This window comes from Euprymna scolopes, chromosome 18 (assembly GCF_053919585.1).
Source record: "Euprymna scolopes isolate OS-2025 chromosome 18, ASM5391958v1, whole genome shotgun sequence".
Taxonomy (NCBI): Eukaryota; Metazoa; Mollusca; class Cephalopoda; order Sepiida; family Sepiolidae; genus Euprymna; species Euprymna scolopes.
This window is the reverse complement of record NC_136499.1, coordinates 103,656,173-103,680,058: the sequence shown is the minus strand read 5'-3', so window position 1 is coordinate 103,680,058 and position 23,886 is coordinate 103,656,173. Positions and strand designations below refer to the sequence as shown.

The 23,886-nt window shown below is 35.0% G+C and overlaps 1 protein-coding gene across 1 annotated transcript in view; it reads left to right on the top strand.

The window, feature by feature from the left end:
* LOC145297725 (tRNA pseudouridine synthase A-like) overlaps nt 1–23,886 on the top strand; it is a 56,016-nt gene that overhangs the window by 21,523 nt on the left and 10,607 nt on the right. Inside the window, exons 4-8 of the mRNA XM_080143941.1 lie at nt 2,767–2,879; nt 14,890–14,970; nt 18,315–18,476; nt 21,026–21,251; nt 22,530–22,695. Of these exons, the coding sequence (XP_080000067.1) occupies nt 2,767–2,879; nt 14,890–14,970; nt 18,315–18,476; nt 21,026–21,251; nt 22,530–22,695 (748 nt within the window). The remainder of the gene's footprint in view (nt 1–2,766; nt 2,880–14,889; nt 14,971–18,314; nt 18,477–21,025; nt 21,252–22,529; nt 22,696–23,886) is intronic.

The following is a 23,886-nucleotide window of genomic DNA, read 5'->3' as shown; positions in this document are numbered from 1 at the left end:
TTAAACAAAATCGAATAATAAAAAAATAAACAGATTTGGAAGATTTTGTTTTAAACAAAATCGAATAATGAAAAAATAAACAGATTTGGAAGATTTTGTTTTAAACAAAATCGAATAATAAAAAAATGAACAGATTTGGAAGATTTTGTTTTAAACAAAATCGAATAATAAAAGAATAAACAGATTTGGAAGATTTTGTTTTAAACAAAATCGAATAATAAAAAAATAAACAGATTTGGAAGATTTTGTTTTAAACAAAATCGAATAATAAAAGAATAAACAGATTTGGAAGATTTTGTTTTAAACAAAATCGAATAATAAAAAAATAAACAGATTTGGAAGATTTTGTTTTAAACAAAATCGAATAATAAAAAAATAAACAGATTTGGAAGATTTGTTTTAAACAAAATCGAATAATAAAAAAATAAACAGATTTGGAAGATTTTGTTTTAAACAAAATCGAATAATAAAAAAATAAACAGATTTGGAAGATTTTGTTTTAAACAAAATCGAATAATGAAAAAAAAAAGATTTGGAAGATTTTGTTTTTAGAAAAAAAAAAAAAAGATTTGGAAGATTTTGTTTTTAGAAAAAAAAAAAAGATTTGGAAGATTTTGTTTTTAGAAAAAAAAAAGATTTGGAAGATTTTGCTTTAAATAAAATCGAATAATAATAAAAAGATTTGGAAGATCTTGTTTTAAACAAAATCGAATAATAATAAAAAGATTTGGAAGATTTTGTTTTAAACAAAGTCGAATAAAAAAAAAAAGATTTAGATTTTGTTTTAAACAAAATCGTATAATAAAAAAAAAATTGTAAGATTTATTTTTATAATTCGATTTTGCTTTAAACAAAATCGAATTATAAAAAAAAGATTTTGAAGATTTTGATTTTAGAAAAAAAAAAAAGGTTTGGAAGATTTTGTTTTAAACAAAATCGAATAAAAAAAAAAGATTTGGTAGATTTTGTTTTTAGAAAAAAAAAAAAAAGATTTAGAAGATTTTGTTTTTAGAAAAAAAAAAAAAGATTTGGTAGATTTTGTTTTTAGAAAAAAAAAAAAGATTTGGTAGATTTTGTTTTTAGAAAAAAAAAAAAAAGATTTGGAAGATTTTGTTTAAAACAAAATCGAATAAAAAAAAAAAAAAAAAAAGATAGGCATCAGAAAATAGATACAAATTTTTCCGATTCCAATACTGGTTCTGATATCCTCAAAAGTTCTGATTTTTTCCAATTCTCAAGTTCGATTAATTGTCCCAACACTAGTAGATAACATTGGTTTTACTTAAAATTCAATAAATCCATTTTCGAATTTCACTCTTATAATGAAGAAGTACTCAACTGAAAATAATGAAAGGAAAAATTTCCTTCACTTTAATAGACACAAAATATTCCGATATTATTATTATTATTAGTAGTAGTAGTAGTAGTAGTAGTAGTACTTTTGATTTCTATTTTTAAGTTATCTTCTTTCTCTTATTTCCTTTCAACGATTTCAAGTAATAATTAAGAATTAAAGCTGAGTCTGTTGTTAATGACATAATTTGGTGCTTATGCAGTTTAGTAAAAATATTAAAAAGAACGAACATTTTGGCCAATTTTTCAATATTTGTGATCCGAAGGGTTGAGCTTCAAAATGATACCGATCTCGTGAAAATTCATCGCTTCTGTCGAAAGTTTTAGGCAGACATACAAACATACATACATACATTTAAACAGACAGGTGAGTTTTATATAATAGAAGATTACACTTAATTAAAAAACAAAAATACAAAAAAATCTTTATGATGTAAGTATTTATCATAGAAAGAAGATGTCATATTCCAAAAATCATGTAAATTGATCAAGTGTTTTTTATTTTATTTTTTTTTAATTAAGAAAATCAAATTTTGTGATTTTTTTTTTTTTGCGATTTAAAAAGTTTTTAATAATTCTGAATGGAGACAAAATTTTCATAGTCGAATTGAATTGTTGTACTTGAATTTCAGAACATTGTAAAAAGAATATGGCAGCTCTCGACTCGCACCTCCCATTTTGCTTCCTTATAAAATTTGATTTCTTGGAATATGACATCTTTGTTCCATGATGAGCACATACATCATAAAGATTTTTCTGAATTTTTTTTTTAATAAGTGTAATTCTAAAGAAGCACCAACATTAATTGATCAATTTATGTGATTTTTTAAATATGATAACTTTGTTCCGTGTTGAATATGTACATCATAAAGATTTTTCTGGGTTTTTTTTTTTTGTTTTTTTTTTGTTTTTTTAATTAAGTGTAAAATTTAGAATTACAATTTATTCGTCATGGATTGAAGATGTCATAGTCCCAAAATCACGTAAATTGATCAAGTGTTCTATTTTTTTGTTTTGTTTTTAAATAAAAAAATAAAAAAAATTTTTATGCTTTTTAGAGATTGAAAAAAGTTTTAATTGTTTTGAATGCAAAATGTAAAACAAAATCTTGGTGGTAGAATTGAATTGTCGCGCTTGAATTTTAGAACATTCTAAAACAATATGGCGGCTCTCAACTACACCCCACCCCGCCCCATTTTGCTTCCTCATAAAATCGTTCCTTAACAACAAATACGTACATCATAAAGATATATATATATATTTTTTTGATTTTTTAAATAAGTGTAACATTCTAAAGACTTGAAGAAATTAATTGAATTTGTGCATGCACAGAAAGTAATAGAAATATTTTGTCAAGTTGAAATCATGGAAGATTAAAAAAGTCTTTTCAGTTTTTTGCCCCTTAATTTACAGATTGCTCTGAAATGTTTCAATCCTGCCAATGAAATAAGAACGGTTTCATCGAGTCGGACAGATGCCGGAGTCCATGCGTTGGAAAATACTGTGCATGTTGATCTCATCAAGAAGTAAGGGTTTTTTTTTTTCTTCTTTTTTTTTTTCACCACTCGTCAAGGCCCGGAAGCCAATCAAGGATAAGGGTCAATGGGTATCGTAATGGAAATTTGATATTTTACTTTAGAGGACGAATGTATAATGAGCAGGACGCTGAAGAGTATTCACTGCTCAAACTTATCCACCAGTCTTAAATGTCTGCAAAAACAATTGAATCGTTCAAATACTTTTCTGGCAACTAAACCGAATCAGAAAAGCATCGTCCACTCTTTATAGACTCAGGATGATGATCTTTCAAAATTGTTTGTTGTCGTTACAAATTTCTTATACAATTGTGAAACATGGATCATGTCAAGTTGCTACATCACGACCCCTAAAGCCAACCATATCAAATGTCTACAAATCAGGTTCACGGTGGACTTGTAAACAACTATGTCATAGTCAGCCGGGAAGCACCATCGTCTAGGGAAAAACTTTGCTCATGGAGTTTTCGCTTCGATTTAGGTACAGATAGGAAGTAAGGGAAATTGCTGGTAGTTGTTTTTTCTTTTTGTTTTTTGTTTTTTTTACACGGTGGTCACTGCTTATCAAGGCCCGGAAGCCACTCAGGGATAAGGGTTATTGCAAGTACATTACGTTAGTGTGGAGATTTGATGAAGTGTTTACTTAAGGGGGCGGTTCATTAGGAATTTGTTAACGTTGGACTTGAAGACATCCAAGTTGTAGTCAGGTGGGAAGCAGGCATACGGAACAGAGTTCCACAGGCGTGCAATTCTAAGAAAGAAGCTTTGTTCATGGAATCCACGTTTTGATTTAGGCACAGATAAAGAGTGGGGGAAATTTTTCACAGTGGATTCAGCTAGACGGGTGTTTTTCATGAAAGATTGGTGAGGGGGGACCAGAGATTGGAGTTCAGACAAGCACCTGCCATGGAAATAACGATAAAACAAGGATAGGCTCGCAACGTCTCTTCTGTGGGAGAAAGGTTGCAGGGTAGAGAAAAGGGCATCCCCCACTAAGCCACAAAGTCTATTTTGTACTCTGTCAAGGCAGGATAGGCTGTTTTTAGCAGCTCCTGCCCAGATATGGAAGCAGTATTCCATCCTTGGATGTACTTGGCTTTTATATAGATAGAGAATTGCATCAGTAGTGAGATATCTTCTGGAGCGGTAGAAGGATCCCACCATCTTTCCAGCGACCTTGGCAACAGACTTGATGTACGTGTTCCATTTCAGATCAAGAGTAAAGGTCAAACCCAGAAGCTTGTCAAAACGCGGGGCCTCTCCCAGACGGGAGCCATTCATCCCAATTGATGCCAGATGGGGATCAGAGCGTTGATGATGTAAGGATAGTTTGGTTTTAGATGCATTAAAGGTAACCAGCCACGTCTTCCCCCACTGAACCATGCGCTCGAGATCAGAGGAGAGAGAATCAGAGAGAACTTTATCATTTACAGCCTTTGATGTGTTGCCGTAGATGGTCGTGTCATCAGCATAGATGTCAACGAACGATTTAAGTATGTGTTTAGGGAGGTCATTGATGTAGATCAGGAAGAGAGTTGGGCCCAGGATTGACCCTTGAGTGACTCCAGCATTAATACTGCAGGCCTCTGATTTTTGTCCATCGACCACTACTCTTATGAGCCTATCGGAGAGAAATGATTTAATGATTGAGAAAACATATCCAGTTATACCGTAGCTGGAAATCTTGTGAAGTAGACCTTTATGCCATACCTTGTCGAAGGCCTTTGATATGTCAAGAGCAATTGCCCTAGAAATGAAGCCTTTGTCAAGAGATTCACTAATCCTGTGAGATATAACTGTTAGCACATCTGCGGTAGATCTTGTAGAACGGAAACCATATTGTGTGTCACTAAGAAGGTTGTTTCTGCTGAGGTGGTTGACTATTTCTCTATTTAATATGGATTCCAGCAACTTACTCATAACACACAGGAGACTTATTGGTCTGTACTGAGAGGGAGATGACTTATCACCTGAATTCTTAAATACAGGGCAAACTGATGAGGTTTTCCAGGGAGTCAGAAAGCACTTCTCCTTAAGGCAGCGCTTAAACAGTTTCGTAAGTATGGGAGCAAGTTCTGGTTGAAGCTTTTTTAACACTATAATTGGGATGCCGTCAGGGCCAGTTGCTTTACTGGAATCAAGGTTCTTGATTAGCTTGGCGACCTCATGCACGGATATTTGTATGTTACCTAGCGTGTTCTGTGTTATAGGAGGAAATATGAGGAGTTGATGGCCTTCGTCGCAGCTGCAAAGTTCTTGGCAAATAGTTTGGCCTTGTCTGATGCTGACGAGATGACCTCTGGTCCATTGATAATGGTTGTAGCTAGTCGAGTGTTTGCCGCGAAAAACTTACAGAAGGGAACCATTGAGTGAAGCTCAGTCGAGCATTTGACATGAAAATAATGATAGATTACAGATAGGCTCGCAACGTCTCTTCTATGAGAAAGAGGCTGCAGAGAAGAGAAAAGGACATCATCTACCAGACTTTGAAGTTGGTTTTGTACCCTGTTGAGGCAGGAGAGGATGCTCGGAGCAACTCCTCTCCAAATGTGGGAACAGTACCCCATCTTCGGACATACTCGGCTCTTTAGTAAATAGAGGATTGCATTGGCAAGTAGATATCTACTGGAACGGTCGAATGATCCAACCATTTTTGATGTATGCGTTCCATTCCAGATCCAAAATAAAAGTCAGTCCCAGAAGCTTGTCAAAACACAGTGCTTCTTCAAGACGAAAGTTATTCATTTTAATCGGTGCCAGATGGAGGTCAAAGTGTTGATGATAGAAAGAGGGAAGCTTGGTTTTAGATGCATTAAAACTATCTAGCCACCTTTTACCCCATTGCACCACGTGCTCAAAGTCAGAAAAGAGAGAATGAGAGAGATCTTGGTTATTGCTGGCCTTTGAAGTGTTGCCATAGATGGTAGTGTCATCTGCATAAATGTTAATTTGAAATATATTTTTAGATTGCTAGCAGATTCAACCTGGCGTTGTCCAAGATTATATTATCGCAATCATTCTAATGAGACGTCTGCACTGGCTGGTTCACGTCCTTCGCTGTCAACTGAGAGGATTCATCTCTGAATCAGTTGACTCAACTCTCGTACCAGGATGTAAAAAGGCGCTGTGGGGGACCACGAAAAAATGATTAAACCCAACCTGGGCTCTTGTGTATTCTGAGTTTACCATTGAAAAAGTGAATGACTAGAGATCACCAAAGGATTGAGTTTAAACCGTCAGACTTGATCGGCTTTTGTCAAGGACGTAAAGAAAGTGAGGGTGATAGAGCTGGTTGAGCTTGCTCCGCATGAATGCTTTTTCAACTATCATTTATATAATTGGTTAGTGTAAACATGTCCAGGAGACAAATTACCATGGGGGGGAAAAAATGTGAGGATGAAAGGATATGATTAGATAAAAAAGAAAATAAAAGCACAAAAATGAATGTAAATAAAATATCCGCCTATGCCAGGACGTGATTAGGAAAGGGCGTAGTTAAAAGAAAGAAGAAATTAGAGATACAAAAGCGAATGTATATATAATCATGGGCAATACCTTCTCATAAATATGAAAGTGTATAGTTTTTTTGTTTTTTTTACAAAGGAGTCACCACTTATTCGTTGAGTATATAGGTTGAGAAGTGTCCTCACACACATATTCTCACTTTTATAGATATATAGCTTTTGTGCAATCTGCATTCACGTTTGACATTCATAAAAATTTTTTTTTTTTTCTTTTTTTTACAAAGGAGTCACCACTTATCAAGGCCTGGAGGCCACTCGAGGATAAGGGTTATTGAGTGTACAGTAGTCAATGGGATAATATCGTAGTAATCGTTAGTAATGGAAATTTGGTAAATTGGATTACTTAAGGGGACAGTCATCAAGAATTTGTTTTACGTTGAAAACTACCAAATTGTAGTCGGCTGGAAAGCAGGAAAACAAGAGAAAGTTCCGCAGACGTGCAGTTCTAAGAAAGAAGCTTTGTTCATAGAATCTACATTGAGGTTTAAGCACAGATAAAGAGTGGGAGATTTCAACTAGACAAATGTTTTTTCTCAAAATATTGAAGTATAAAATTGCTATTTTTTGCCAATTACCGTAAAAACACGTTAAATGTGCAGATATTTTCTTAAACGTAAAACTATACATGTGAAAGGATGATTTATCGATTTTTAATTTTACTATTAGTTTAAAATCAATTAATATTTATTATTTGATCGTTACTACCTGCAGGGTTTTAATTTTTAAATCGAAAAAGGAAAATAAAAAAACAAATACACAGACATGCAAATATTGTCTTCTCAAGTATTGGATATTTTATTTGCTATGTATAGGCTGTTTTCATTTTTTTTTTTTTTAGAGGCACCAAACTTTAAGCTAAAATAAATCACTGAAAAATATTTTTATTATACAAATATGTGGTTTATTCCAAATATTAACTTTTGACATTTATAATTTAAATACAATTTCGGCCATATGGCTCTTGTATCTTGCACATATAGAGTGTAATCTAGAGGTCCAATTTTTACAATTTTACACATAAAATTAGGTTGTATTTTGGCAATAACATGTCTAATGATGTCTTACAAGTGATCTATTGTGTCTGGTTTATCAACATAAACTTGGAACTTTGTATATTCCCTAAGAAAATAATCTAATAGAGCTAAGTCACATGGATGCGGTGGCCAGTTCATGAAATTATTCATTCATCAAATGTTTCTCTCAGTAAATTGATCGTATCGCATGCTGTGATGCATGTGGCTCCATCCTGCTGAATTGCCAAACCAAGCTGAACTCAAAATAACTGATGGTTGCCAAATTAAAGAAAATAGAATTTTCAATTTAAAGTTTGTTGCCCTCTAAAAAACACCCTGTACTTATTTAATTCTTTGATTCGATATTGTAAAAATTATCTATCATATAAAGGAAAATTCTCTGCGTGTCCAGCTGAAAGTTAAAAACAATACAAGACACACCAACAAAGCTGATATATTGTTTTTCGGCATTGCCTCAGATAAAATATTAGCACTTTCTTCCTTTTTTTTTAATATTCAAGAGGAACAGAATTAGTCAGGGTTCAACATTTTAGATATATTCTTGTATGATATTGCCTTGGACAAAATATAGGCACATTTATTTTTAATTTTCATTGTCACCAGGAACAAAATTTAAAGCAATGTTTTTTATTTATCCGTGTTTTGAATGGTTGATTGTTGTCCAGAATTCAACCTAATTAAAAAAAATAAATAAATAAAAAAAAATCCTCTTTTATATAAAGAAAATCATAGGTGGTCTCTCTCTCCCTCTCTCCCTCTCTCTCTCTCTCGACTAAATATTCCTCCTATTATTTGCATGCATTACAACTATGTAACCCACAAAACATGCAGCATTGCGCATGTTTACATGTTGCCAAGGTCGCTGCACAAAATGGTGGGATCCTTCTACCGCTCCAGTAGATATCTCATTGCTGATGCAATTCTCTATCTATATAAAAGCCAAGTACATCCAAGTAGTGCTGCCACATCTGGGCAGGAGCTGCTAGAAACAGCTTATTCAACCTGAACAGAGTTCAAAATAGACTTCGTAGCTTAGTAGGGAATGCGCTTTTCTCTTCTCTGTAACCTCTTTCCCACAGAAGAGACGTTGCAAGCCTGTTTTTGTTTTATCGTTATTCCCATGGCAAGTGCTCGTCTGAGCTCCAGTCTCTGGTTCCCCCTCGCCAATTTTTCACAAAAAACACCCGTCTAGTTGAAACCACTGTCAATAATTTTCCCCACTCTTTATCTGTGCCTAAATCAAAACAGATTCCATGAACAAAGCTTCTTTCTTAGAATTGCACACCTGTGGAACTCTGTTCCATTTTCCTGCTTCCCAGCTGACTACAACTTGGTTGTCTCCAAGTCCAACATAAAACAAATTCTTGACGAACCGCCCCCTTAAGTAATCCAATTTACCGAATACCCATTGCTAATGATACAATATTATCCCATTGACTACTGTACACCCCATAACCCTTATCCTCGAGTGGCCTCCAGACTTTGATAAGTGGTGACTCCTATGTAAAAAAAAAAATAGATGCTGTGTTGAAAAAGACAAACAATTAAAGTTGGGTTTTATGAAGAGTTGTTTACTGCTATTCCAGTATAAACAATATCATATTTTTAATGTTCCTATTTACAATGTCTCCCCACGGGACAGAGTTAGACACCAGGGTCGTTTTTTAACGTGGAGAAAAGGAACAAAAATAAAAATTGTCTCAATCGTGAAGGATTTCTCCACCACTGACAGAGAACAAGAAATTGAAGTGCAGCATCTGCAGAACAGATACTACACTTTGAGGTATTTATTTGCTCCCTCACTGAGCAAATTAGGCACAAGGCCGATTTTTAAAGTGAGGAGTGATGGGGAAATGGGGACCAACTCCCCAGGAAGTATGGGAGCTGGATAGTGACAATTGGTATGAAGGGTTGCCCCTACATTGACCAAGGTCTTATATGTGGGGTTTCCCCTACATATGGTCTTTGCTTGCAGTATCTGCCGGCCCGAAGGCCAAGTATTAAAGTATTTTTAATGTTGCATGAACCCAATGTAATCAATGTTCGTTTTCCTAAGGTTTTTTTTCCTATATACTTCTATATACTTCTATCACAGACAATTCATGCTAACATGTTCTTTAGTTTTGGGATTCAGTTATATTTGGAAAAAAAAATGAAATTCTACTGAATTAGCCATACTTTGCAATCAATTCATCAAATGACCCATCTCTTAATAAATTTCTGTTTATCGTTGTACCTTGTTTTTTTTTTTCTTTTGTTTTTTTTGTTTGATGGGTGTAGTGCAGCAATCTGTCTCTTCAAAGATTAAGAGGGATGTCACAGAAAGACTTGCTAGTGTGCCTGAATGGTCACTGGTACGGTTTTTATATAACCTTACGGCAGCCGACGACATGGTTAACCATCCAGTGCTTAGCAACATGGTTCAAAATATCCATATAGTTTGTATCAAATCGCTTCTAAAAATTCATCAATTTTATGCAGCGATGGAGGAGAAAAAAAAGGCAGGTGGAGGGCACAGAAAAACGACCTTCCACAAGGTTCAGTTCTGGCCCCCCACACTGTTCAACAAATATACAAATGACATCTTTAGGTTCTTCTATGCGGACGACATGTGCCTTGCAACCCAATCAAATAACTTCAGAGTCCTCAAAGATCAATCGATGCAAGCGCTCATGCAGTCGCCATCAAACTATGACAAACGGCATCTCAACTCGAACCCAGGTCTTGATCGGAAAAAAAAAAAGTGGTTTAAGGTATGTTCATTCCATCTTAAGAACTGCCTAAAGGATGCTCGACATCACTTGGGAAGGTGAAGTTTTGGAAAATGCCTCATACCCAACTTTTCTTCATGTGACCCTCTCAAGAAGCTGCTCATGACCCTGACTAACAGCTCTTGGAGAGCCGACGCACAAACACTACACCTGTCAGCTTTAGCACTGTGCTACTTGACTACAGAGTACTTTGTAGTGGCATCAGCTCATTTTGCTCATGCCACAATGGTTGACATCAAGCTCAACAAGGCATGCAGGATGATTACTGGAAACTTAAAATCAACCAGGTTACCATCTGTCTATAGGATGTCTGGAATCGTTCTGCCACAGATCCGTTGAGAGGCGATACCAAAGGCAGAGCATAGCAAGTAGAGCAACAACAATCGCCATCCCTTATTTGGACACCAAGAGGTGCTGCAGCAACTACGATCTCACAAGAGCTTTGCCACTATCACACGTCTTTGACGAACAACACCAGCATCCCTCCGCCTGCGTTAGTGGAATGAATCAGCCAAAGCTAATAACAAGACTCTTCTGGCACTGAAAGAAGACTTCCTAGCAGGCTCTGAACTCTCCCGGAAAGAGTGGGTAACACTCGAGTGGGCCCGAGTGAAGGTTGCCAAAATGCAGACGATCTGCACAAGTGGGGCTATGTGCAGGATGTTCAAAGTCTCTGCAGGATTGAAGTGCAGATTATCGCAAACTGTCCACTAAGTGAGGCATGCTCTGATGGGAACTTGAAGGATGCCCCATAATAGAGCGAAACACTATGCTGATGACTATTATATTCGACTCAGTTTTTTTTTTGTTTTTTTTACAAGATCTATCATCATTCATTGTAAATAAACTGTGTCAATCGCTTTATTGCAGATTAGTAAAATATCAATATTTTACTAAATATACGCCGCAACAAAATGAAAATTATATCATCAAACAACTGCTTCAAGGTTAGTTATTTCCCAAAATTTTATTCAACTTCATGCGATATTCACAAAGTTATAACATTTTATTCTTGTTTGAGAAATCTCCACTGTCCATCGCTTCATTGCAGGTATCTTAAAATGTTGTTTTAGGGCAAAATACAATGTGAACTTTATTTTTTATTATATTTTTTTATCAAAGAATAATGAGAAAAAAGCAAATCCTAGGTGCTAAGCCTCAAAGAAATTAATTATTTATCGACATATCCACCATTTTTTAAATAATTTAAAACAACCTTTTGCACCCCTACAAAATCAATTGTTTGATCTCAAAAAGGAATTATGGGTCTAACAATATCAACTATGTTCTCCACAATGCATCCTTTGAAGTAAATTGCTCTCCTCCCTCATAAACTCCTCTTTTTAATATTGACCAGAGATATTCAATGGGGTTAAGGTTTGGAGAACGCGGTGGTCAGGTCATGAGTTTCTCCAAAGAAGCTCATAGATTCAAGGAAGGCTGTAGTCGCCCTAACAGAATGAGATGGTGCATTGTCATGTACAAAAATCATCTGAAAGTGATGTGTCAATTGTAGGTCATCTAGCCATGGTGACAAATGTTTATCCAAAAAGGCACTGTATGCATTGCTGATAAGTTTTACACTCTCTGGAACTCGGAATGGTCCAACAAACTTATCCCTAATGATTCCTGCCCAAGACATGATAACTCCACCTCCTCATTGGCGATGAACTATGTAAGGGGTTGGAGTTCCGTTCGAGTTCCAAACTTTGGCCCATCCATCCAGACTGTCAGGAGTAGCACAGGTCTCATCTATAAATAGGACACGTTGGAATTCCATTTTTATGTAATTCTGTGCCCAAGCCTTTCGTTTTTCCCTATGTTGTTTGCTCAGTGGAAGCCTTGGAATAGTTTTGATGTTCCTTGCCATCTTATTCAACACATTACATCGGGCCTGTCTGAATCTTGGAGCGATTCCAGCTTTTGCAAAAATGGAAGCACTGGTGCTGTTTGGGTTTCGGTTGACTTCCCTACGAATTTTCCGAATATCACGATGTGAAAAGTTTCTCTTGGTGCCCTTATCCTTTCTAGATTTGGTGTTGGGGTTGTTCATGAATGAAGCCAAAGTTCTTGGATCCCTTTCCGGCTCCATAACTAAATCTTTGATGAACAATCCTTCTGCGAGTCCAGCAACAATCTTTTCCTTTTCGATAACCGTTAATCGCCCATTTTTCGGCATTTTAAAAGACCTGCAATAAAGCGATGGACAGCATATATTACTTGATAATAAATAAAATGTCATAACTTTGTGAATAACGCATGGATTTGAATAAAATTCTGGGAAATAACTAAGCTTGAAACAGTCGTTTGATTATACAATTTTCATTTTTGTATGACTATATTTAATGAAATATTGATATTTTACTGATCTGCAATAAAGCGATTGACAGAGTTTATTTTAACTGGCTTTAAAATATTTGACCCATCACAGATTCCCAAACTATCGTTGTTTTTCATAATTTGTTTAATAACATTCTTTCTGCTTACGAAATATTTTCTATCATTTGTTACAAAATTTATTTGCCTTTTCATCTACTAGTTGATATATCTGTATTTTTCACTTGTAGGGCTCCAATATGTAACGACTATATCTTATTTAAAAAAATTTTTTTTGTTTTATTTTTTTTACAATGTCTATCACTCTTGATTGAAAGTGTCCATTATAAACAAAAAGAAATATCACCACAAGTTTAACCCATGACTATAGAGACACATCTAAAAATATATATATATATTAGGGGAAGGAGCTTTGCCGGGGTGTAAAATACGCTTAAATATGATATTTTAATTTGTCCATATTTTGTATATATTATTATACAGTCGTAATTTCAAGAGTAAAAAAAAAAAAGAAAAGTATTTTGGATGTGATCAGCTAGAATCGAAACCAGAATTGTAGCATTCAAAGCTGGTGACGTTACTGTACCATTGTCATACGTATATAAACCGATTAAAAATAAACTAAGACGAATGTACAAAATGTTTAAAGATTTTTTTCAATTTTGACCCCTTAAAAACTATTTTAACCGGTTAAAGACCCATAAAAGAACGGCTCATAAAAAATCCAATCATTTGAGACCCCTAGCACCTTTCTGTGACTTTTAGTTTCGGAAGAGATAATTTGAAAATATGGAGACCGACAGAGCGACAGACAGACATACAGTCGTTTATATATTAGATATAGATGAAGAAAGGGAGGAAGATATAGCAATCAGAAAGAGAATAATTTAGGATTTTGTTCCCCCTCTTTCTCCTCCCCCTCTTTATTTCTTTTCCACCCCCTCTCTATTCCCTCCTCTCTCTCTCTCTCTCTCTCTCTCTCTCTCTCTCTCTCCCTCCTTCCCTCTCCTTTCTTTCACCCTCCTTCCCCTCTCCTTCTTTCTTTCTCCCTCCTTCCCTCCTCTTCTTTCTAGCAATCTCCCCTCTTTTCGCTTTCTTTTTTTCTCTTCCTCTTTCACTCTTCTGCTTTCTCCTTTTTCTCTATCTTAATCCACCCTCACTCTATCTTAGCCGTTTCGCTTTCTCTTAATCATTTACATCCTTCCATCCCTCTCACTATTTCTCTTACAATCCTTTTTCATTAACATTATTCGCCCTTCCTTCCACTATCTACAACCTTCATTTGGACAGATAAAATGTACACAATGACAAACAAACAACAACATACGAGACGCCTTCAATGAGTTTTCAGATTTTTTTGTAAAGGTATTTAAAATTTTTGTAGACTCATGAAAATCCAATATGTTATTGCTATATATTTTATGACGTGATTGACCAATTTTTATGAGTTCAGGTTCAAATGAACAGCTACACCAGGAATTGGAATGCACCCTACTAAAGCCTGATTGTTTTAGCTGGTGTTTCAAAAATGCCATCTGAACATGAGGATATTTTAGAAGAACGATATGCAATAAAATACTGTTTTAAACTTGGGGGAAATATCACAGAAACGTATGGGATGCTTCAGACTGCTTTTGGACCATCTTGCATGAACTGAGCATCAGTTTTTGAGTGGCATAAAAGATTCAAGGAAGGCAGAGAGTGTGTGAAGGATGATGAGAGGTGTGGGAGGAGTAGAGAAGTCAGAAAACTAGAATTGATTGGCCAAATAAAGAATTTCATGGTCAAGGATCGTTGTGTGTCTATAGAGACAATAAGTGCACAGGTTGATGTCAGTGTCGGAGTTGTACACACAGTTATTCACGAGAAACTGAAGATGCGGAACATTTGTGCAAAGTTTGTCCCAACAGTACAGTCCACAACTCCATCCTTGTTACAGACCAAGATGGACATCAAGACAGTTCCTCATCTTCCCTATAGTCTAGGTGTTTCTCCCTGTGACTTTTAATTATTTCCTAAGCCGAAGGAAAACCTTAGAACTTGTCGTTATGAGACAATTGAGGAGATGAAAGAGACTGGCGGGGGGGAGTGGGGGAGTCATTGACATGCTCACACGAAAGGACTTCCATAAGGCTTTCCAGAAGTTGTTGGAACGGTACAAATGCATTGCAGCCGGAGGAGATTACTTTGAAGGGGACTAGAATTTCATGTGTGTACTATCCATAAAAGTGCCCGTACGAAAAAAAGTCTGGAAGCTTATTTAAGGCGCCTCGTAATCGTCTTTGTATTAAATAGATTTATTGGCTAAATTTTTATCTATTTTTTTTTTAATCAGAAATTCACAGACTGAATATGATCCAGACAATATAAAAATTGGACTGAACCGACGGTTCAGAAAATATCAGGACACAATAAGGTTTGTATGAGCTTATTTCTTTCTTTGTATTGTTGTCCACCAGCTAATGAGAAATAGCCATGCGTAGCAGTTTACTCATCTTGTTAAACAAAGAAAGCCGTTATCATCGTCACCGTTCCGTTTATCATATTGCTAGCAGGAGTACCTGGCATTGCCCGGGTGTTTCTGGGTGTAAAAAAAAAAAAAAAAAAAAAAACGAAGGCAAAAAAGAAAGTGAAAGAAAACGTGAACTTTTGCCGCTACTCTACGAAGCCATAGTAAGTGAAAAGCGTTGAAATTTAGAGACGTCAATCAAAAAGTTGACTTGCAGAGACGAACGTTGGCTGGAGGCCAGTTAAGCTTTCCGCCGTTTCATTTCTCCACGATGTTGGGGAAAACCAGCTCCTCACAAAAGGGGAGTGCCCAAATGAATAGCAATTGTTTGATATGAGGGGTTTCCCCCCACCCCCCACCCCAGATTGATCAAAGCTGATTGCTTTCTGGACGTCCCGGCACGAAAGGCCAAGAAGCTGCCTTTGCTTTCGATTCAGTTTCGCGTTTAAACGAAAAAGCCAAACAAACACGCGAGAGGAAGGAATAGCATGAATTTTATAAAAGTTGATCAACCTAAATCTAGATACGACACCTCTTTGCAAATCTTAGATATTATGATTTAGGGAGTATACAAAGTTTTAATGAATAGTACCCCCCCCTCGAGAACTCCAGCGAAAAAAGCCTTCACTGGACATACAAAAATTAGTGCAGTCGTTTTGTCTTTTCTATATATAGATTTTTCTTCGTTGGGTGTCTAACATTTTTTAGCAGTCTACAATCTCAATTTCCTAGCTTGGCAGTCTTGAAGTCTGAAAATTTTCCTCACATGTTGATTATAGTTCCTGGCTGACACTCGTTTATGAAATAACTAAGAGGATGTGTATTTATTGCCTTTTTCTGATTCAAACAATCTAATGAGAGTTCAGTGATTGAATATTTCTCTCTCTACCAAGATGGGATTTTATTGCTGAGGCGCCCCCTACTGTGGAATGCTTATACTTGAATAATTTGCTTGTGTATTCTAAGTTCAAATCCAGTTTGTTCTTGATGCTTTTTTTTAAAGATGGTTCTTCAAGATAATCTTCTCATAATTAGTTGAGTCAAGTTTATAAAAGTTTTCATTTGGTTTCTAATTCCATTTCTTTTGAGCTATTTAGCCATAAGTCCAGACTAGCGGGACCTGTGGAAATTCCACAGGGGGCTCATTCATATGTAATATATTGATGTTGTCATTCTGTAGATGTTCAGACTAAATGGAGACGCTCTGATATTATTGTCGCTTTTTTGTTAAAACTGCAAAAGTATTTCTCTAAACTAGCACAAAGTCCCGACGGTCCTGGATATGACCTTAAACTATATCCGATGGTGAGGCCCCAGCTTGCAGCCTTTGAGGAGTGTGGAGCCACCCTTTAATTGCCATTGCTCCCAGGTCCACTCTGACCCGGAGTGGTAGTACCTGTTAGGGTCCCAACTATGGGTTAAATAGAAACCGACTTAAAAAAAACAAATATACTCTATTAAAAAATTGTTCTTGAAAATCACTAGATTCGGCATTAAATAACCTGAAAAGGGTTGATATGCCATAAAACAAACAAACAAACAAACAAATGCCCGGCAAAACCCAGTCATAAAGTACGCTTAAATATGATGTTCTAATTCTTGTAGATTTTGTATATATTATTATAGAGTTAATGTTCTATCGATTTTTTATATATTATAAAGTTGCGATTTCAAAAATTAAAAAAAATATATCCATATGACTTAGGTGCATTAGCTTAAATCGAAACCGAAATAAAAACTTATGAAAAAAAGTGTGGGTGGGTGGGATGGGTGTATATATATATATATATATGTCAAGTCATGTAATATGCTTCTGGTATCATGTAACCCAGTACTACCTGCCTCATGGTTGGGTCACTGGCGACTAAACTCGTACCGCCACCAGACTTGTTTGGTGAGGAGGGTGGCTAGTCACCCTAACGGATTAAAAACAAGACCTTTCAAAGAGCGAATGAACCCTATTTCGAGCTCAATGGCCAACTAGCACCGTGTGTGTTTGTGTTTATGTATGTGTGTGTTGGGGTGGAGAGGGCTCCCATAAGCCGTGGTGAAGGCAACCTTTCTAGGAGAAGCAAATCTCTGATTTAAAAAACCATAAAGCAGGAGACTAGTACCCGCATTAAGCTGGTCTGCAGTTTAACTTGTTGCTGGCTGTCTTGCTCTTGCTGGATCTCAACATTTTAAACCGAGAGAGAGACTTAGCTGCCGTACAAAGCTAGGACTCTGTAACATCATCTGTGTATAGATACTCCCTCAGGCATTTGTCTATGAAAATGGTCCTGTGGTGATGGAAAAGTTGTGATGCTAGGAGGCTTCAAATGGAAGCATGTAATAATTGATCTCAATGACCGTCTTCAGTGTCATGCCTGCTTGAGCGTGTGAATGCACCAGTAGGACTAAAAAAAAGAAGTCATTTTTAGGCTCATGGACTTTAAGTGTCTGAGGGAGTGGCACTCGTCTGATAAGATGTTGCAATCATCATATATATATAAACTTGAGTTCCTCCAGCCATAACCGAAACCAAAACTTATGAAGACTTCTTCGTAAAATTATTTGACAAAAAATAGAAGTACACAACAATTGAACAACCCGGATGTAAGCGTGACATAGAAAATAACACACGCTATCGTATTAATATATAGATAATCTTCCTATAGTTAAGTCTTCCTATAATCTTCCTATATAGTTAAGTTCCTATAATCTTCCTATATAGTTAAGTCTTCCTATAATCTTCCTATAGTTAAATCCAGGGATTTTTTTTCCTCGGCACCAAAGCCAACAGAGTCTCTGCCATTGTTAAGATGACTTGTTCCCTGTTAGCTGAGGTGTGTCTCTAGCCCTGTGCAGTTCTAGGAGGTTCACCCTCACAGGCTTTGTCTTCTTACCTTTTGAGAAGGGTTTAGTTTATTGCTAGTTGCCTGATGCACCCCTATCAGAGAATACCCACAAGACTGCTCAGGCATTTTTTACAGGCCAGAGTGTTCTTCCTCTGGAATGCTGACTTTTAAAATTCCATTTTCTGACCCTTATGTCACATCATTGTTGGGAGAGAGATAAATAGCTTCTCCTCATGCAACGCATATCTTCAACTTTCACTAGCAAGCTTTCACTTTCATACATCCTCACACTGCACACAAACACCTGATAGGTTCTCTTCTTGGTCGACAGTAGTTGTACTCTTCTAGTATATGTGCATGTCCGTCTCGTCTGACATCAACGATTAATGCTTTTCTTCCTTTGATCTGATCTAGCGTCACAAATGTGTTACGTGTACCTGATGACTTCCACAGCCGGAAACGAGCGGTTAAAAGGACCTACCTGTACCGTTTGGCAATTCCTTTTAAGCCTATTGGTGACCAACAGGGCTACTCTTCGATGAGCTTTTTTGAGTCAAAACGTGCACAGATCGTTTTGTAAGTATATTTGCTCTTAAAAATTCAAAAGAAGGAAATCAAATCTAATTTTCTTGTTAAACTACAGTTGGTGATCTCGCAACACTATTTTAAAATTCATCACTGGTTAACTCTCCCTTTAAAATATTTCTTCAGAAATAGAGTAGGACCTCTAGACACGAGGTTCTGCTTAGAAAATTTTCAGCTTACGAAACTTGATGCAAAAATTTTTTTTGTCCCTGCATATAAAAATAATTTAAGTATACGAAAGATAAAAGTGACAAAGACTATTTTTCAGGCACTTCATAATTGGAAACAAACTTTTAAATTGGGGGTTTATTCGAGTTAAAAGTTTTTAGCCATTTTCTTGAAATATTTGTGTTGAACACAAATATTTCCAGAAAATGGCTAAAAACTTTTTATCTGGAAAACATTTTTTTTAGAAAATGGCTAAAAACTTTTTATCTGGAAAGCATTTTTTCCAGAAAATGGTTAAAAACTTTTTATCTGGAAGACATTTTTTCTTGGACTTGAATTTATGGTAATAGTCAGCTAACATACTTCCTAACTTCCGGTGTGTCTGCTACCGGAAGCTGTTACAAGGCAAATCAGTACTTTTGCTTTTTTTTTTCTCTCATGCCTATATCTCCCTTGTGCCTGTACTCTTTTTTTATTACGTTTTTGGGGGTTTTATTTTTCATTGTTATCATTTGATAATCATTTTTATTCAGTCATATGTTAGCTGACTATAACCAAATTTATTTTTTCTGCTTCCCCCGCCCCCCCAATGATTTAAAAAATTTTTACATTAATGTACACATTACAATTTTGAACACATTTAAAGAACATAGACTGAAGAAGGATTTTCTGCTTTGATTTTTATTGTACATTCTCTGAAATTATTGTTAGTGGCAGGCGAGTTTGTTATTTTTCTTAGAAATTGCAAATTAGCTGTAAAAAAGTAAATAATCAGTTTCACTATGAATCCTTTTTCTTCTGCACACCTGCGTGCCTATAGATTTGATTGTGACCTTACAAGTAATGATTAAAATAACGATTTAAAAAAATCATATCTCTCAATCGTTTTATATTAAATAGAATTTTATTTGGATGTCAAAGGAAAGTAAAAAAATAAAAAATAAATAGTAAGTGAAGGTATTAACAATTTGGCTCTTATTGCATTTTGCTTTTACCCTTATAAAATTAACGAGTGTTTTTTGTAGGGCTTGGAAAGATTAGATGATTTATATGTAAAATGCCTTTCAGGATATTTTATTCATTTATTTATTTATTTATTTTTTTACATGGGCATCACCACTTATCAAGGCCTTAAGGCCACTCGAGGATAAGGGTTAAAGAGAGTACAGTAGAAAGTATTATATTGGACAATATAATAATTGTTAGTAATGAAAATTTGGTAAATTTGTTAACTTGCTCATCAAAAACTTGTTTACGTTAGACTTGAAGACAACCATATTGTAATCAGCTGGAAAGCAGGAAAACGGAAGACAATTCCATAAGCGTGTAGTTCTAATAAAGAAGCTTTGCTCATGGAATCTACGTTTAGGTTTAGGTACAGATAAAGAGGGGGGGGGAATTATTGATTGTGATTTCTGCTAGACGGGTGTTTCTTGTGAAAGTTTGGCAAGGGGGGACCATAGATTGGAGCTCAGCCAAGCACTTGCCATGAAAATAACGATAAAACAGACAAACTCGCTACATTTTTTCTGTGAGAAAGAGGTTGCAGGGAAGAGAAAAGGACATCCGCTACGAGGCTATGAAGTCTATTTTGAACTCTCTCAAGGCAGGATAAGTCCTTTCTAGCAGCTCCTGCCCAGATGGATATGAAAATTTCAAGACCAATAAATTTTGTATTTAGAGGTTCTACTGTAATTTAGAAATATCCTGATATATCATCATAATGCCTACGAATTCCCATTAGTCTCTTGAAAATTACTTTCTTCATAAACATAAAACTACCTGATAAATTTTTGTGATTTGTGGTGGATGCTATTTTATTTCTGTCACAGGTACATGCATCATATAGACTTTTCACCCTTATTTTCTTTTTTCTTTTGGTTTTTAGTTACCTTGCAATTTTTTTTTTTAATTGCTATTTTACTCTTCTTTCTTTTGAATTTTTACTTTTCTGTTGTTTATTTATCTTCTGTTTTCTTTTATTTTTCCTTTTATTGTTACTATGTTTTATCTAGTTTTTTATTTTTTTCTTTTATTTTATTTTTTCTCATTTTCTTTTGTCCATTTTGTTTTTATATGATTTTTTTCTCATTTTTCTTCCATTTTTTTCCTTGATTTTTTTTCTCTTGATTTTTTATATTTCTATTTTTTTTATTTGTTTTTCATTTTTATTGTCTTTTCTTTAGTTTTTCCATTTTTTTTTTCTTTTCTCCTTTTTTATTAATTTCTATTTTTCTTTTTTCCTTATTTTCTTTTTTTTTCTTTTTTTTTCTCATGTTTTCTCGTTTTTCTTGTTTTTCTCATTTTTTTCGTTTTCTCTTTTTCTTGTTTCATTTTCTTTTTTTTTTTCTCTCATGTTTTTTTTCTCACAGCAAACCCGTAAATATCGAAAAATTGATGGCCTGTGCGGAGTTGATGACCGGAACGCATGATTACACATCTTTCACTACCATCAAACATTTACGTGAAGAGAATAAAGATCCGATGAGGAGTGTATCAATTGAGGTGAAATTAGGAAGTCCAGCATTGCGATACAATAACCCGGGATTAGAATTTTGGGAAATCCATATCACCAGCCACTCATTTTTGTATCGACAGGTAATAAAGAAAAATTAGTACTTACATTTCCGTGGCAAATTATATTTTTTTTTGTTTAAAGAATTTCTTAAGAATATTTGATGTTCTCTTCCATCATTTTTAGCAACATACGTGTGAAGAAAATGAACTTATTCTCTATGCGCGTTGGCCATGTTTTCCTGCTTTCCAACTGACTACAATATGGTCGTCTTCAAGTCCAACGTAAACAAATTATTGATGAGCCATCGGCTTACGTAATCCAATTTACCAAATTTCCACTACTAACAATTAGTACAACATTTTCCCATTGATTACTGTGCACTCATTAACCCTTATCCTCGAGTAACCCCCCCCCCCGGGTCTTGATAAGTGGTAATTGCTTTGTACAAAAAAATAATTTTTAAAAAAGAGTTTTCATAATGTCATTTCTTTGAAAATAAAAATAATGATAAATCAAAGAAATTATGTATCTGCTGTTCCCAACCTTCAATCAATGGATTCAGCGTAAAAAAAAAAAAAACTTTCCTAAAGCGAGGATAGATAAGAAATTCTTATTACTTTTTCGACAGCCATCAAATTTTGATATTTTTTCCCTTTCCCTTCCCTTACATTTTCAAAATTTTTTTTTTACATAGCAGTCACCACTTATCAAGGCCCAGAGGCCACTCAAGGATAAAGGTTAAAGAGTGTACAGAAGTCAAGGGGACAATATCGTAGTAATCGTTAGTAGCGGAAATTTGGTAAATTGGATTACTTCATTAAGAACTTATTTACGTTGGACTTGGAGACGCCCATATTGTAGTCAGCTGGAAAGCAGGCAAACAGAAGACAGTTCCACAGGTGTGCAGTTCTAAGAAAGAAACTTTGTTTATGGAATCTACGTTTAGGTTTAGGCACAGATAAAGAGTGAGGGAAATTATTAAGTGTTTTCAGCTAAACAAGCGTTTCTCATGAAAGTTTAGCGAGGGGGAGACCATAGATTGGAACTCAGACGAGCATTTTCCATGAAAATAACGATAAAGCAGAAACATGCTCCCAACGTCTCTTTTGTGAGAAAGAGGTTGCAGGGAAGAGAAAAGGGCATCTCCTACTAGGCTACGAAGTCTATTTTGAACTCTGTCAAGGTAGGATAAGGTCTTTCTATCAGCTCCTGTTCAGAAGTTTGCAATGAGCTGTATGTAGCCTGAGGATCACATGTTTGACATGTCTGACTTATTGAAGTGAACTTGAAAATTTCAATTCTATCAAAGGAGATTTCTTGTTATTTTTTAAATTTTTTTCTTTTTGGTCATTTTTAAGATCCGTCGAATGATTGGAACGATGATCCAAGTATCTCTCGACTATTTCACGTTGGATGATGTGAAACAGATGCTGCTTGATCCAGACTTGAACTCTACAAATAACAAAATTAAACCGAGCCCACCTCACGGACTATACTTGAAAAATGTTTGCTACGATCCAAAAGGTTTATACATTTTATTGTTTTATGCTTATTGGAATTTGTAAGTTTAATACAACGCATAATTTATTTATTTTTTTTTTAATAAATATTTATTTTTGTGGCTATCAAACCTTGTGTGATTATTAAACATTTGAAATTGTAAGTTTAATACAACGCGTAATTTATTTATTTTTTTTAATAAATATTTATTTTTGTGGCTATCAAACCTTGTGTGATTATTAAACATTTGAAATTGTCTGCCATTAATGACGACAATTTGAAATCATCACAGTGTTATAGATGCAAAAGTCATATAGTCCTGACTCTCCTTACGTGTAAGATTCATGCATTTCCGTCTTTTAGGAAAAAGGCTTCTTTTTGGACAGTATAACTCCATTAACAGTTTGACTGCCTCGTCAAATGACAATTTGTTGGTTTTTCTTGGTAAAATATAATCCACGAATTTGTTATGTTCAGATGTACCCAACTTCTGTAGCAATAAACAAACCTTCTTTTGATCTGTCCATGCACTGCAATCAATCTTAAAAAGGTCTTCAAATCTTCTGAAATATGCCTCAAACATTAGGTCTTCCTCAAGAGCATAGTGAAATGTATCAATAGCTGACCAGATCGCATTTTGGGAAAAAACCGTGCTAGTTTCTTCTCTGCTGTCCTTATTCACTAAAACTTGCATTATCAAATCCATTTTTTTTATCTGACTGGTTTTGTTGCTATAAATATATTTTTTTCAATTCCAATATTTGTATGTTCATTTCTTTCTTTTCTCTTTCCTGTTTTTCCTGAAAGTAATTCTGTTTTTATTGTCAGTTGCATTTCGTCGTTTTGTTTCTGTGTTGCCAATTTCTCTTCTCGGAACCTTTTTTTAAGTTCTAATTGTTTACTTTGTTGGAATTTCACCATTTCCAAAATCTGTTTTGCAAAATCGTCCGTTTTGTTTGTTGTTGTTGTTTTTTAGAAAGGTTTAGAATTACTTAGGACAAAATGAGTTTTTTTTAGAAACAACACAATTCGTTGATTTACTTTTCCTATAGTACCAACTCTATAGAAAAAAACCTTTACAAAATTCGTACCTGGTTATTTTACGAATATTTCTTTCATGTATTTATTTCCTCGTATGGCAATTTTCCTGTGAAAATAATTCAGTGCTTGAATTTATACAGAAAGCAGTAGATTTCGTTTGTCATTTTTCAATTT